General features: G+C 43.6%; 1 protein-coding gene and 1 long non-coding RNA gene across 2 annotated transcripts; both read right to left on the bottom strand.

Moving 5' to 3' along the window:
• Nucleotides 1–4,969: 4,969 nt before the first annotated feature.
• LOC6499211 (homeobox protein HMX3) lies at nt 4,970–9,455 on the bottom strand. The gene is made up of 2 exons (XM_032449897.2): nt 8,115–9,455; nt 4,970–5,787 (listed from the first exon to the last, which is right to left on the bottom strand). The coding sequence occupies exons 1-2, from the start codon at nt 9,187–9,189 to the stop codon at nt 5,354–5,356; spliced, it is 1,509 nt and encodes a 502-aa protein (XP_032305788.1). The 5' UTR covers nt 9,190–9,455; the 3' UTR covers nt 4,970–5,353.
• A 5,436-nt stretch (nt 9,456–14,891) lies between these two features.
• Nucleotides 14,892–15,192, bottom strand: LOC116654576. The gene is made up of 2 exons (XR_004309806.2): nt 15,007–15,192; nt 14,892–14,947 (listed from the first exon to the last, which is right to left on the bottom strand). It is a non-coding gene; the product is annotated as an uncharacterized LOC116654576 (long non-coding RNA).
• Nucleotides 15,193–15,820: the final 628 nt, after the last annotated feature.

Here is a 15,820-nt window from a genome sequence, read left to right on the forward strand (position 1 = left end):
CAAATTCATAAGCCAAATGTATCGGCTCTATATCCTTTCATTAGTCGCCGCAAGATGGCGAGGCCCGTGTTCATTAAAACCTCATAAATAGCTAAAGTGTTTATTGTCGCATCTGGCAAGCCCAAATCCCCGGAGAGGTCTCTTCACTTATTTGTGGTATATTGTATATATATATATTGTCACTCGGGGGGTGATCAGGAATCGGGGATCAGGAAATAACAGACCAGTCAACAGGGCACAGGGCACAGGGAACAGGGAACTGGAAACTGGGAGCTGAAGTCAGTTGGTAATAAAGTCATTGCTGTTGTGTCAAATTTGTCACGCCCCTTCGGCGGGTTTTGTGGTACGAAAGTGGCTGCTGGCAATGCATTAATGTCGCCTTTTGTTTTGCTGATGTTCCCAGTTCCTGCGCCTGACGATGATGAAGTTGTGCCAGCCAGTTGTCAACAATCAACAATCAACGCTCCCAGAGCGATCCGATCCGATCCGAAACGAACTGCTGCTCGAAGCAATCCTCCACTCAGTTCAACTTAACGCCGAACTCAACCTACCTTTTTTTTCAGCTGCACCCGATGCGAAAAATCCGTGACGAATGCGCTTATGACTGCAGGCAAAACGATCCTCTCGCCTTATCATCGAATAATCTTCGACAGCTTGGGACAGCTGTCAGCGTTTTGCCAACTCATTATGCAGATTTCGACCACAAATACGACTCGAAAATGTCGAAAACAATTTACTGAACGCGACCTGAACCACTGCATCACACCGCAACATTTGTCAATCCGTATCGGATCCGTCTATTGAGACATCACCGGAGATCGCTCAACTTAACTTAAGTAGTCAGCCAGAGTCGGACAACGAAACTGAAAAGGTATATAAAAAAAAAAAAACAACACGAAATGGAACGAAATGACACCAACAACTTTGGGGCTACCGCATACAAATTATGGTCTCGTATGAAATACCCCAGCGTTTATCCATAAGATACACAAAAAGTGCCGCGCCCTGCGGCAAGATACAGAATACAGCATGGACCTCAGCCGGGGCTGGGGCAGTGGCAATTTGTATATCTTTGTGATAAATCAAAACATTATCAATAATAAAATCGGTAGCCGTTTGCCACTTGGAAGCGTTTGGGGCAAAATTTGTCGGCTTTTTGTTGTGGTCACAAATATGCGAAAGTCGAAAACCAAAAACCGAAAACTAAAAAAGCTAAAAGACCTAAAACCCGAAGATGAAAACAAAGATGGAGTATTTTTGAGTGCTAGTGCTCGTGTGTAATTTGTATGCTAATTCAGCATCGAGTTGAATGTCTGATGAAGCTTAATGTCAGCCGAAGGTAGATTGGAGCAAGGGCGTGGGGGAGACCAACTAAAGTGACATCCATTAACACTTCGCTTCGGCTGGTAGGAGCTGTGAATCTTTTGATTTTCCAAATTTCTTGCCATTGGATGCTTATCGGAGGCATAGCGGTATTGCTGAGGCGGCTGGCGTCAACTCGCTGCCATCAAACGAATTAAGTGGACCAAGAAGCACCAACAACAAAAGATTCGAATCTTTGTCCGCGAACGTGTCCGGCGAATTCGAGGTCCGTTGACGGACAACGAACCTGCTGCTGGAGGCGCCTACGTGTGTGTTCCCAGCAAGATGGGGCTAAGTGGCTGATTGCCCTGGGTTCTGGGATGGGGGTCCGAGGGAATCTCATACCATCGCGTCTGGAATGTGATTGGATATGTCGGCCTCTGGCATATGATCTTATCGTGATATAAATTAGTCGCTACCAGATTGGAGGATTAGCATATCAGCCCTAAATTGCATTTAAAGAGGTTTTATGGGGGTCTCGTTTTTCTTTTATTTGGAAAGTTATTTAAGAAATTTTTGTTTAAGTAGTCCTATTCTACCTTTTTATATTTTATAAAAAATTGTTAAACAAATACCGGAAATATCTACTTCCAATTATGTATATCAACATATGTATATATCTCCCTTACTTTATTTTCGATAAGATTTGTATCTAAATTAGTGCCAATTGTGTTCCCTTCTTTTGTAAAATAAATGAATAAAATACTTTTTTATAGCCTTTTCAGCTTGTAAAAGGTAAATTTAAATATTACTTTTCATAATTTACAACTTCATTAACGCTTTTAAGGGCGATCGCAACGAATCATAAGATTTCATTCATGAATTAAAAAATATGTGTGGGGTACTGTGGGATTTCTTCTTTGGATTTTGGATTTTTTGATCGAAATATGCCGCATCACGATCAAGTTGGCGGGATGAATGGAGCAGAAATCTGAAGCGCAGGAAAGAGAAACAAATTGCTATCAGTTGGTACCCACTTTGTGTGCTCCCCTTGCTTTTCATTTTTATTTTGCTGCATCATTTCCATGCGGCATTATCCTGTGGCCCAAAACGTGGCCAAGTCGCCGGCCCGAGGTGTCGGCTGTAAGCTAATTGGAAGCGTGTTCAAAGGTGCCGCCAACAAATTAAGTATGAGTTACCAATTTAGCTTTTATATCTCTATCGCACACACACATGCTCGCTCGCCGGCACATAGATACTTTTACCAACACCACTGCAGACGGCAGGAAGAGAGATGCGGATGTTAGCCGAACCTCTTGGGGGGCACACAATTCTCTTCCATGGCCTCTCCGAGCCGAACTCCGAACTGGTTTGGGCCCAGCTCCGGCAACTAAGTTGTAATTGCAGTCCTTTGATTGCATTTGTGTGCCGGGCTGAATTGTTTACATTTATCATAATCAGCACTCGGCCATGCGGATCCAAGTCGCTTTTTCAGCCGCCGCGAGGGTAACTTTTCATCTTTTGGCAACGCGGCGCCAGTTAAACTGGAAGTCCAACTCCGACTCCGACTTGCCATTCGGGAGATGCATCTACATCCCAGACTGGCACTTGATGTAGGTCGAGCGCCGCTTTCTGTATTCCTATATGTATTTATGTGTTTGCAAGCACTTGATCACCTGACAGGGGAAACGTTGAGTAATTGCTGACAATATGGCTGAGCAGGGCAGAAAACGCATTTAGTTAGGGGAATGACAGCTAAATGGGGGAGATGTTAAGGGTTCTTGAGTTTGTGCTTACTTATCAGCTTAATAAAGTTTAAAGAAATAAATAATACTCCATTCAGTTGCTCTATCAGGCCATGTAAACTATTATATCCTCATGTCTGTCTGATTTCCATGTAAATTTAAATAAATTAAAGAATCTATTTTTTATTTCCGACTACCATTTTTCAAGAAACAAACTATTAATTCCATTAACAGGGCCATTTCCCGAACATACCCGACCACCGCAATCAAGCAAATCAGCCATCTTACTCGCATCTGGCCTCATTAAAGCGGGCTGTAAGGCTCATGAGGCACTTCCACTCATCGTGCGGTAGGTTCATTAGTCATTTTTAGTTGATTCGATTAATGGGTTTCGACATTTACGCATTTCTGTTTGTTTTTTGACGGAAGCGCTGGGAGATTTTCCCATAATTAGAGCCGGGCACAGTTTACCTCGATTTGCGCGGCAAATTTTCTCAGCTACTAAACCCGAATGCCACCGGTAATGGCCCGGGCTTAGTAATTTGTACTACAACTCAATTTCAATTAAACGCTCTTCGACGATACTTTCGCCGGGCACTTTCCAAGCGCATTAATAACACCCGAGAGCCCAGAAATCTCTGCCCAAGACCTGAATTTTTTTCCGACTGTTTGGGCGGTGGACTCTAAAAGTTTCTTTATCACGGCGCATGCGTTGCATTGTCACACATTTGAAAATGAAAATAAATTGGTTTTAAGTGAGTTTCGGATCTGGATCGGTGATCTGCATCTCATGCATATGCAGGAGGCTTTTCCCGTCTAGTTTACGAACTGTTAGCCAGCATGGGAGTGTGTTTTCGGACCAGTTGGGCCGCATCGGTACTGGTATCGGGCATCATTAGCAGCGGAATTGATAGCTTGATTATTCAAATGATTAACAAACGATCGGTAGAGCGGCTGATCGGCTAGCTTGGCTGCCGGCTGCTGGCCAAGTTCGTTGGGGTCCATACCGAGATTGATGGCGCACTTCAGCCGCGGAGAGCTCGCAGGTCATCTTGCCAGTATCTCGGCTTCTCATCTCGGCGGTTCGGGAGTGAAAAATGTGTGCGCCGCTGGCGACGATGGGCCACCTTTGAACTTTGCTGCAAACGGTAGCCAGTAGCCGGAGATCGACCGGCTTCCAGTTCCAAATTTATGAAAATGATCGCTTCGAAAATTAATAAATATCGAAATAATTTCGAGTAAATTTCGTATGCAAATTGGCGCCGTGCACAAATCTGCAAATAAAAATCCAAAAACAAAGCGATCAGCTCACACCACAGCTCGGCTTTAGACACTTGAGATTCATTCTGGCTTTTGTTGTTCGGATTGGACTTTTTGGCCAACTCGTTTTCGTTCGTGGCAAGTGATTAAATTAATAATTAATTAGTTTGAATTTATGAATAACGGTTGTAAATAATCATTAATAAAAATTAAAAAAGATTTCTTTTACTTTAAGGCTCCTCCGCCACTCAGCATCATCATCAAATTGAACAAAATACGTAGCAACATCATTAAGATCGATCGAAGCCGAAACAAAATATTCAAATTCCAGTCCGGATCCAGATACACACAAATTCAAATTGAACTCACCGACACAAGCCAAATGGAAGCTCTCGCCCGGCATTGTTTGCTTAAATATGCTTAAATTTATTGACAACAATTTGCGGTCTTTTGTATCTCCCTTTGTTTGCCTCAAATTATTAATTGGAGTGAAAAAGATTTCGCTTTTAAGCGCTAATTGGTCGACGAACTTGAATAACAAAAGCCTCCAAAAGGTAAACTGTAACTTTGAGTTACTAAATTCTTTAAATTTAAATAATAATCATATTGAAACTTAAAAAATCTCTTTTAATAATCTCTTGGTGGCTCTGAAAAGAGCCGATTCAAATTGGTTTTTATCGATGGGTCTCTGGCTTTATGCCCGAGCCTAGTTCTGGCTGGTTGCATTGCCGTTTCCGTTTCCGGTTATGGCTGTTCTAGCATGTTCTGGCCGCAAAAGGCCTTGGTCCTGTCTGGGTGGCTGGTTTTATTCCGATTGGGGCTGGCTTCTGGGTTAAGCCTTTCGCCCACATAGTTGTATTGGCAGTGGAAGCTGGTTAGGACGTCCTGCCACTTCCTCTAGCCGTCAAATGCTTCAGAGGGGAAACTTTTACCCAACTCCCCGGCACTCGACACAAAATTAAACAAAATACTCGTCTCCTCGTTGCTCACTTTCTGTACCAATCATCAGGTTGTCTTGGCGGTTCGGTGCGCACCTGGCCACGCCCTCATTTGGGAGGGGCACCGGCGAGGGGAGCGGATCCTGGCACTGGCACTGCCACCATTCCAGCGGCAGCTGCTGCAGCCGCCAGGCCCACCATATCCGCCTCGTGCATGGGCTTCTTCTTCAGGATACTCAGATCGTTCACGTTCTCCAGGAAGGACTTGTGCGCGGAGAAGACCTTGACGCTGTCGAAGTCCTTCTTCAACTCCTCGATGTCGCGCTTCTGCTTGGCCCGGCGGTTCTGGAACCAGGTGATCACCTGGGCGTTGGACAGGCCCAGGGAGGCGGCGATCTCGTCGCGATCGGCAGGGGACAGGTACTTCTGGTAGAGGAAACGCTTCTCCAGCTCAAAGATCTGGTGGTTGGTGAAGGCGGTGCGGGACTTGCGCTTCTTCTTGGGCTGTGGTCGGTTCGAGAAGATGTCCAGATGGGATTTGTCTAAAATGGAACAAGGGAAAGCAGTTGGTTAGATTTATTGCTGGGATAGTACAAGCCGTAGAATAGATAAGGTCAAATATGGAAGAACTTAAGACTCTTTCTGGGATGCAAAACCTGTTACTAACAAGCGATTTTGCAATTAGTTTTAATTGCGCGCGGCGTGAGAGGGACGTGTTAGTTTAAGTGCCATGATTGATACATTTTATGAATGCAATTGCAGTTGTAATTGCAGTCGCGATTCCGCGAGCACCTCGCTTGGAGTGTATAATTTCGAGCTGATTGATTGCGCCAGTTGTGGGCGGTTGCGGCTCTAATGACGCTCGCAGACTTCTCAGGCATTGTGCAAGGCAAGTTGCTCATTTGTCTTGTTTGTCGTGTGATTTATAATAATTATTGACACCTACAAATCAGTTTTAAGTGGTACACGTAGCTTGATTAATGAGCCGCTGACCCGTACTTGAGGCTCTGATTGAGCTTGCATAACGTAGTTTCCTGGTATGCAGCTGAGATATAAAATAGTTGAGATATAACCCCGCAGATTGGCGGTGCCAATCAAAGCGATCAGCGATCTGGTCGCGATCATCAGCATAAATATTTATTTATTGAATATTGGCCAACCGGTTTGCAGTTCGCAGGTCTATGGCTTCACACCCCTTCCGATTGCTTGTCAAACAAACTAGATCAACATTAAAAACTAATTAAATGCCCTCCGAGCAAGCTAATGCAAACGAAGCCATGTGGGTATACCAGTTTTCTGTGTCTATTCGAAATGCAAACGCATAATTTGGTCATTTGTTATCTCGAGCACGTTTTGTAACCCAAAACCCATTAGGCACTTGACTGCACGCCTCCCTTTCTCCTTTCTCCACTACACCACTATTTCGTATTTGTTTTTATCGGGGACTCATTAAGTAATTTCCACGACTTATCTCCCAGCGAACGAGAACTAAGTTGGCCACTTGGGTATCCTTGCTGGCTCTCAGGTGTCCACTTACAGGGCATAAATTTCCATGTTAGTTAGAGGGAGTTTTGTTTTGGTGGCATTTGTCAGAGAAAAGTGTTCAATATGTTTAAGGGCAAGAGGGAAACCTGATCGCATTTCGAGGAATACCAGCGAAGCAACAGTTGGAAACAGGGGTTTTATGTTTTAATTTGGCGAGAGTACTGAGAATTGCAATTAGTCCACTCGGGGCGACACTGTGTCTGGCATTTTTTGCCGGGTCATTAAAAGCGGGCGGGGGGAAATAGAAAGCCACATATGGAAAGCCAAATGAGTTTCAAAAAAAACTATGGGAGTATCTGTGGTATAGTGCCAGTGATATAAGGTCTACTCCTCATAAATTAATATTCTGCCGTATCCTCGCAGCTGCCTATCGTTCGAGAGCCACGAGCCGTTGATAGACAAACGACGGCTTCGAAGTAGAAACATCCCAAAAAGCCATAAATATTTCGACTGGGGGTTATACAATCCACGATAAACAATAATATGTGTATTTTGTCAACTTAATACTCGAAGATACAGTATTATACAACAGCCGAGTGTCGCCGCTAATCGCTCGATCAGTGTATTTTAAAACATGTTTACCGGAGTGGAGCCGGGGCTGGAGCCATATAGCCACTAGAGTTTGTCGGCCATTAGTTTTGAGGAGCGACTAGCAACAAATGGAAACGGCATGTTAATTGTTCGATGAGCAGCCGCAAATACAAAACCCGATTAGGTAATGCACCGCTAGCTAATTGCTCACACAATTACTGACAGCACACACAAACTGATGTGGACAGTTGGGACTATTAGCCATTAATTGCGATGAAATCACTAGAGAGGCAGTGGCTGCCCACTAGACCAGGCTAAAACGCCCTCGGACTGGGAGACTCGGCCTGAACTCGACGTACCCCGACCTACATCCTGATCATGCATCCAAAGATTGAGGAGCAAAGTATTGAATTGTATTCCTGTCCCCCCAACACTGCCCATTCATTTCTGTCCGATCGAGACTTGGCGCATGCTGCCAATTAATTAAAAGCCAGAAATCGAATCGGTTGGGGAATTTACATAACAAAAAGCGAATACCGGAGGGGAGAAGGGGACAGTGCCATTCATTTCAATTAACCAAAATTCGAATTGCTTGATTGATAAATGACAAGCACCATAATAAGCTGAATTATAAGCTTTTATTCTAATTAAGAAATCGGCTAAAATCGTTTTGAATATTGAGACATTTCTCGAGACCTTTAGTTAATGGAAGTCTACAATTGTATCTCATTCTAGTGTGTATCTAAAATGTATCTTTCTATTTTTTTTTTAAATAAGAAAAGCAGATGCTTACCTTGTGACTCGTCAAAGTCCTTGGTGGTCATCTGGAACAGGGCATCCAACGGTGTGCCATTGGCCTTAGCCTTGGCCACGGCGGCTGCATTGTTGGCACCGACGGCGGATCCTGCTCCGGCTGCTCCGCCCTGGGACGGACTGGCTGCCGTGACGGAGCCACTGCCACCGGCCTGCACCGAAGACTGGGGGCTGTGCCGGGCGGCGGCGGCGGCAGAAGCTGCAGCAGCAGCAGCTGCCGAGTCCCGGGCAATCTCTGGAGAACAGCAGTCGCTGGCTGCGGAGCTGGAGCGATCCGAGCCGCTCTCTGACGGAATGATATCCATGCCCATGTGGCGCAGCAGCTGGGCCTGGGCGTTGAAGTGCTCCTGCAGCTGGCGGTGGTAATCCAGGGCCAGTCGCTGCTCGTAGTGCAACAGGGCGGATGGAATGAAGGGGCGCACGGGCATGGCCGGACCCAGAAGGTGGTCCCAGGGCCGGACGATTTGTCCGCCGGGCAAGAGCATGGCGGCTGCCGCAGCCGGGTGGACATCCAGGGGCTCAGTTCGCGGTTGCAGCAGTCCTCCGGCGGAAGGCACCGGTCGGGAGGCGGGTGGAGCCAACAGATTCGAGGCCGGCGGAGGAGACACGGACTCCTCACGCTGTTTCTCCGAGTGTCCCAAGATATCCGCGATGGAGAAGCTCTTGACGCCTTCGATGGCGGATTTGGTGTTTGTTTGTCCGGCTGTGGGGTTTTCCGGAACAGCAGCCGGGGCCGGAGGACTCGGAGTGTGATCCCGTGGCTCCGATGACGAGGAGGACATGCGCAACCGCTTTAACGGCTGGAAGTAATCCTCCGGCAGGCCGCCGACGGCAGTGCGTCCGAGTCCAAAGGCGGCGGCTGCTGCTGCGGCGTGCTGTTGCATCAGAAGCTGCTGCTGCTGGAGGAGATCGATGGTGCTGGCACGCGGATGGTGCAGCGGATGCGGGTGTGGAGTCGGAAGTGAGTGCTGGGTGGGCAGCGGGCTGGGGGCTCCACCCACGGAGATCTCGGATTCGGCGGGGCTGGCCGGACGCATGGTTGGAGGGCAGAGCATTTAAGGAGGGTCTCTGGGCTAGTGATTCACTTGGTTCGTTTGGGGTTGCGTTCAACACTTTGTTTCCGCTTGGAACACAAACTGTTCTATCTCACTGAATTGCAAGTATTCTGAGATACTTCTCGGGTATCTCTCGGGTTAGCACTAATTTATCTGTTTGTTAAACGACGACGGCGGCGCTGATCCAATAGTGTAGGACCTCTCAACTCGACGCTCGAAACTAGATTGAAGATTGGTTTGCTAACTAGACACGTCGATATTTCTTCAGTTCTTTTGCTGCTGCCGCGGAGCTGCGCTGCTCTCGGCTCGTTGCTCTGCGCTCGGCCCTCTCTTTCCTGCCGCCTGTCTCGCTCTTGGACGTCTCGAACTCTCTCACTCTCTCGGCGCTGGCTCGTTCGTGTCTCGTTTGTCGGTGGTTAAAGTTAAACCCTCGGCCTCGGCAATCAAATCATAACTGCACAACAAGCTGCTTCGTTGTCGCCGTTTCCGCTTGCTCTCTCCTGGAGAGGAAGAACCAGTTTTTGGCCTAATCACCCAAGCCAGAGGAGGATGGCAGCCTGTTTAGGCCGTCTCTTTCGCGGCAGCACTCAGCACCAATCGGCTACAGCAACAAAAAATAGCAATGGTGGCGTATACGTAACGGTAATTATGGCGTTCATCATCCGACCGGGTGTACAAGCGAGATGGCGGACCGAGCGGAAAAGAGACGCGAAGTGCGACGCTCCTCAGATTGTAACGAGACTGTATTTAGTATTTAGTCGCTGCAAAGTTTTCACAACTTGAAACGACGTCGGCAGCGACAGCGGCAGAGGACCGTGTCCCCACCAGCCCCTCCAGACCCTACCCTGGCCACCCCTAGGAACCCCCCTTTCAGTTAGCATTAATGACGATGACCCCCTAAAGGCAGCCCGCGTTTAATTGTCAAGCGTTTGCAATTAATTTGGTGTAAGAAAAACGAATAATTAATTTGGAGAACAACAAACAACAATGCTAGAAACGAAGCGGTAGGGGAACCGTATCGTGGGTAAGGGAAATAAAAATGCGCATAAATTTGAAGACATTTTGAAATTAATTTGAGTCTGAGAATGAAAATGAAGCCAGTTCTGGATGGTGGAAATGAAAGTATTATACTTAAGTAGTAACCATACTTTGTTAAAAGCCAATTGCTGAATTCCTACTACCAACTGGTTGTTAACTGTCGCTACGAAATGGTAAGAGTCTTGGGTAAAAATCTATATTTTTATCAAAAGGGGAGTGATTGTTGTAGAACCGTCGGCTTGTTGAATGGGTGGATACTAAGTTATTTTATAGTAAGCTGTGGAAATGGAACTAAATTTTAAGGTAGGATAGAAGTTTAAAATCAACAACATATCCTGCCTTCTTGGCATGCCCCAAAACTCTCTGATCCCTGCCGCTCTACGTCGGACATCAACTTAAAGGCAACCAATTTGCAATTGTCCACACGTTTTAGCCAACTTGAAGGCAAATGCTGACACTTACAAGCCCAACAAACACTCCAAATCCCTTTAATTGAAACAAATGTGAATTGTTGCAACAACCAGCGGAGAACAAAGGGCAGAAGCAGCTAAAACGGCAGAAAAGACGGCAGCACAAAGGCGTCAGGTCGTCTGAAGACAAAGGCCAAAGGTCTATTAACAAAAATTGAAAATCGAAACCAATTGCCGTCGCAGCAGGACGCTAAACGAGAAAGGAATCCATGGCGCGACCACCGCAGGCTCAGCGCCCGACTTTAGCCGCAGTGGGTCCACAGGGTTTCGAGTATATCTGGGACCTTTTCGGATCCCGGATGGTCGGTCGGAATGCCGGCCCTGGGCTACCTGATGCTCCTGCAGAGCCCCTATTGATAAGGACTAATCACACAAATATTTGAGCATTCGGTTTGTGATTGAGTTTCGCCGCGAGCGGCACTTTTGATTTCCCGCGTTTAGCGCTTCTGTATTTTTTATAATTCTAATTTCTTCAGTATGTTTCCTTCTTTGTTCTTGGCGGCTATTAGTGTATCTATTAGATACACACAAATATTCTAGCTGCGTGGGAAAAGCCGCGGCGTTAATTATACTAGGTCCTTGAGACTCTAGAAATCCTTTGCAGGGAAAGTCAATTTACACCTGTAGCCCCGACTCTATTATAGCTGTGTGTGGCTTCATTCACACGCTGATATGCTCCTGTGGGGAAAGTGCACAGAAAGGGTTCATTAATATTCAAATTTAAATATCGGACGACGATTTCAATGATTTATCGGTCCGAGGCAGCTGCCGGATAGAGGTTGAACAAAACAGCCGGAGCAGCTGACACAATTGAACGCCCGGAAATTATAAATTTTCTAAAATTTAGATTGTGGCTTTCATGGCTAGGTATCTTGCAAGTAATCTATGCAAAGTGAACTTAATTTTAGCTTAAGTATTATACACTAAAGATTAAACAGCTAACGCCCATACCTCTAAGCTGTAATTCAAACTACCTGTAATTGAAGCTTGGCTATCAAATCATTGAAAATTAACAAAAGAATTTATATTTTTCTATTCACGATTTTTAAGAAATAAGTAGTATTAATAATAATGTGGATTTTTTGATATTTTTTATGTTAGTTTCTGTTTTAAAAACCTATAAACCATTTGGCAATTAACCTTTTCTTAATGCAGTTTATAACCTAGAGCCCCCGACTATTAAAACAACGACTTGTCTGTAATTGTCAATTAGCAACCTTTCAACAGCAGCCACAACTCGTAGTCACAGCTTCCATAAGCATATTTATTTTCGATTTTTAGTAGTTTTTGCCGTGGGCCCCGAGCAATTTGCATATGCAATGGAGTCACTTTCGGTTTATATTTTCAAGCAACTGCCACAGTCACCGACCCACGCAGCATTGACACATGCCTCTCACTGCCACCTGATGTTGTCGGGCAGATAAAAAATCGAGGTTCCCGCGATCTAAAATCGGAATTGTTTAGCTCTTGGAAGCATGACGAAAATTGTATTACTACCGATAGCTACACGTTAATTATGCATATACACGCCTTTATTTCGTCCATTTGTGTGAGGTGTGTTTTTTGGATCAAGACTTGGTTGGTTCACCAAGACTTGTATCTTTATTTTTTGGCTTTTCTTAGATAACTATTTCTAACCAAACTCAAACTATTTCTAACTAAAAAATATTTTCCATGATAATTTAGCTTAAATCATGATTAACCAAGATAATATTAGTGCATTGTTTATTCCACAGAAACTCCCAACTTCTGCCATAGAATCAAAGAGAAAGTCCTCCGACTTTAGAGCTTTGTGTCCGAAAGACAAATGACAGAAAAGAAAACTCATCAAAGAGAAAAGTAGTTAGACACAAAAGACACTTGAGCTGCAGCGACCATTAAACATTGCCAATTTCACAGTAATCATCGGCATGGCCAAGAAAGCCCCGGCCGAACAAAAGATGGCCCAGAGGAAAAAGTAGCAGAGCGAACTAAGCCGTTTAGGGGCCACCCACAAAGCGAATGCCCTCATCCGGAGGTTGGCTTTTTTTGGACTCGGAGTCGGAATTGGAATTGGACCTGGACTGGAGGCGAAGTCAAAGACCAGGCCAAGAGAGCTCACTTTCGGGCCAAGCTGGCAGCCTCCGTTGGGCACGCTAATCAAGCCATCCCGGCTAAAAGCCAGAAAGCAAATGCGAGTCAACAAATCAAACGCTCGATGGAAAGCACAAAAACGGAAAACAATGAACAAGCGCATGCTAATTAAAGCGATGCTCAAATTGAAATGTTTAACTATTTCATCTTCGTTTCTATTTTCGGGGCCTGTGCTTTTATCTCAATCTGTTACTTTTTTTTGGATTTCTTACTGTGAGAGTGGCTAGCGAACCGCAGCAGAGCAGTTCGATCCGGGCCAAGAAGCTTACACTGATAAAAATCTAGGCTTAAAAAGATATTGGAAGTATTCCTAAAATGATAAAATTAATTTCAATAACATAAAGTGACCTATTAAAGATGTTTTTTATATTTTTTATTATTGTTTTTCTTTTTTGGTAAAAATATTTTATCCTAAGAATTATGTGTCCTCTTAGTTTTTTCTTAAAATGTGCAAATTTCTTAAATAAACTTCACCGTAGTGCTCTTGCAATTCATTATTTTCCCTGAAGTTCAACACGTCCCACATGGCGTATACGCATTGAGTTCTTCTGTATCAATATATGTGGGGCCCCTCATGCTCCAACGCGTTCTTGTAAAAGCCTGCGGCATTCTCTTATTTACATCCGATGGAGAACACTGTTTGGATACTTTTTCGACTGAATGCCGCATACAAATATTTGTGCGTTGGCCTCTTAATTGAGTTAATAGAGTTGGACGAGAGTGCGCGTGGCCGTTGGTGGCGTTGATTTTGACCGACGTGTGATAATTACAGCGCTGCCCCAGCTGCGGCGGCTTTGATGAGGCTGTCGATGAGGTAGATGCTGCTGACTGGTCCACAAAATCCAAAAGCAAAATAAGAAATACAACAAAAAATAAGAGGAAAAAAGCAGTAGCTGCGGCAGCGGTGGCGGCCCCTTTGTCTTTGACTTTTGCGTTGGCCGTGCTCAAACAAACGGTTCAGTGGTTCATTTGGACTGCACTTTTTTCGGGGGGCCGCTTGTTTAAATATTGAGACTTGTGTTTAACATAATTAATGCGAGTGGAAATTACAGTAGCTCTCACATATCGAGACCATTCCACGCGGACACGCACTGACTCACCTCGACTGACTGACAAGAGGAAGTAATGTTTTATTTTTTCGCTGGCTGTCGGTCTTCTTTGGGAGCAAATGCAATCAGCATTTTTATGCAAAAAAGAAGTAATTATATAGCCGCGACTGACCATTGACGATGTTGTTATACTTGTACTTTGAAAGACGGTATTACAGCTTTTTAAAAGAGTTATGAGTTGATAAAATGCTATACCTCATGTGTAGTATGTATTATTCAAAGAATGATTCGAAAATGAATAACTTTTTACTTTAATTACTTTATAAAAATAAAAAAAACCTTATAGAATCTTAATAATAACCCCTGAAAAGGGTATTACTAAATCTCCATTACTTTTATTAACTGCTTTCATTACTAAAAAGGCCGACAAACCAACACAATTACACTGAAAGATGAGACGCGGCGAGGCCGGCGCAAGTATGAATATTAGGGTGGGTCGAATTCCAACAAGTTGTTGAAATCGAATTCTTATAGTGCGGAAAACTTGCTACAAAATACTACAAGCATTTTGCAAAAAAAAATTTTGAAATCGGTCAATATCTTCTGTTCGCGCATCGCACTCAAAGTTTCGAAAATACCGAATTTTCAAAACTTCTTAAAAGTACGATTTAGTCGCAATTTTCCAAAGTTTTACTTATTATTATATTTATTTTGAATCATTTAAAAGGTTTTTTCGTAATTAGGTAAATCAATAGTGGTTTTAAGAATTTAAAATAAATAAGTTTTTAGTACAAATTTCATGCATTACGATTGTTTTTCACGCTCAGCTTTCCCCAGGATCAACGACGAGGGCGTAGTGAAAAATCTGATCCCATTTTTTTATTGCTATTTTTTTATTTGTTTTTAATGATTTTTTTTTATTTTTTTAATGATTTATATATTTTTTTTTGATTTTTTTTAGATTTTTAAAAATTTGTTTTGTTGTTTTTTTTTTAATTTTCTTTTTGTTTTCCGATTTTGTTTTATTTGTCTGTTGTATACTGGGACTTGTTCTCAAATTTAGGCAAACTGCAACGAGAATATAAAGTTGAGCGTATGTAACCATCCCTATTGTGATAACCACATACCTTCTTCGACGCTTCAGTAACAAGCTTAACAGTTCGCTCTACTGCTTGAGTGTGGCATGGAAAGCTTAGCAAGTTGCTTTGACCGATTGATAGTTGGTTATCAATGGAAGATACCAAAACTGCATTTGACACATTCCTAAGTACTGGAGGAGGTGATACTACTGTAGAAGACCAGTCGATCATTTCATAGTACTTAGGGGCATTAAAGTTTAGTTTTGGCAAAAGGAACGAGCGCACCGAAGTCTCCGCAGTAGGAGTCTTCTCTCTGGCTTTTAAAATTCTTTGCAACCCGATCTTACGTACATTAAGATTTTCATCTGTGAGCATAGACAAAAGCAAATTTTCAGGATGCGCGAAATAAGCATTGTGTTGAATTACAGGATCAACTACTTTTAAAAGACGTTTTGGCAAGTATCGAGAATTTTTAATAATAGTGAAGACATGTCTCGCACCATCTGTTATTAAATCACTCATTTTTATTTGAAACCAAGTAGGTAAATACACTTTCATTATAAATGTAACTATGTGAACTAAGTTTTCGGAGGGCTCTTCACTCGATATGTATAATGTAATGCCACTAAGTACTATGAAAAAATAGCAATAAAAAAAAATGGGATCAGATTTTTCACTACGCCCTCGTCGTTGATCCTGGGGAAAGCTGAGCGTGAAAAACAATCGTAATGCATGAAATTTGTACTAAAAACTTATTTATTTTAAATTCTTAAAACCACTATTGATTTACCTAATTACGAAAAAACCTTTTAAATGATTCAAAATAAATATAATAATAAGTAAAACTTTGGAAAATTGCGAC

This window comes from Drosophila ananassae, chromosome 2L (assembly GCF_017639315.1).
Source record: "Drosophila ananassae strain 14024-0371.13 chromosome 2L, ASM1763931v2, whole genome shotgun sequence".
Classification (NCBI taxonomy): Eukaryota; Metazoa; Arthropoda; class Insecta; order Diptera; family Drosophilidae; genus Drosophila; species Drosophila ananassae.

Bases quoted from the DNA above. Each gene is read 5' to 3' on its own strand.
- LOC6499211 (XM_032449897.2), bottom strand. From the start codon at position 9,189: ATGCTCTGCCCTCCAACCATGCGTCCGGCCAGCCCCGCCGAATCCGAG. The intron at 5,788-8,114 runs GTAAGCATCTGC...GTTCCATTTTAG, and splicing joins GGACTTTGACGAGTCACAAG to ACAAATCCCATCTGGACATC.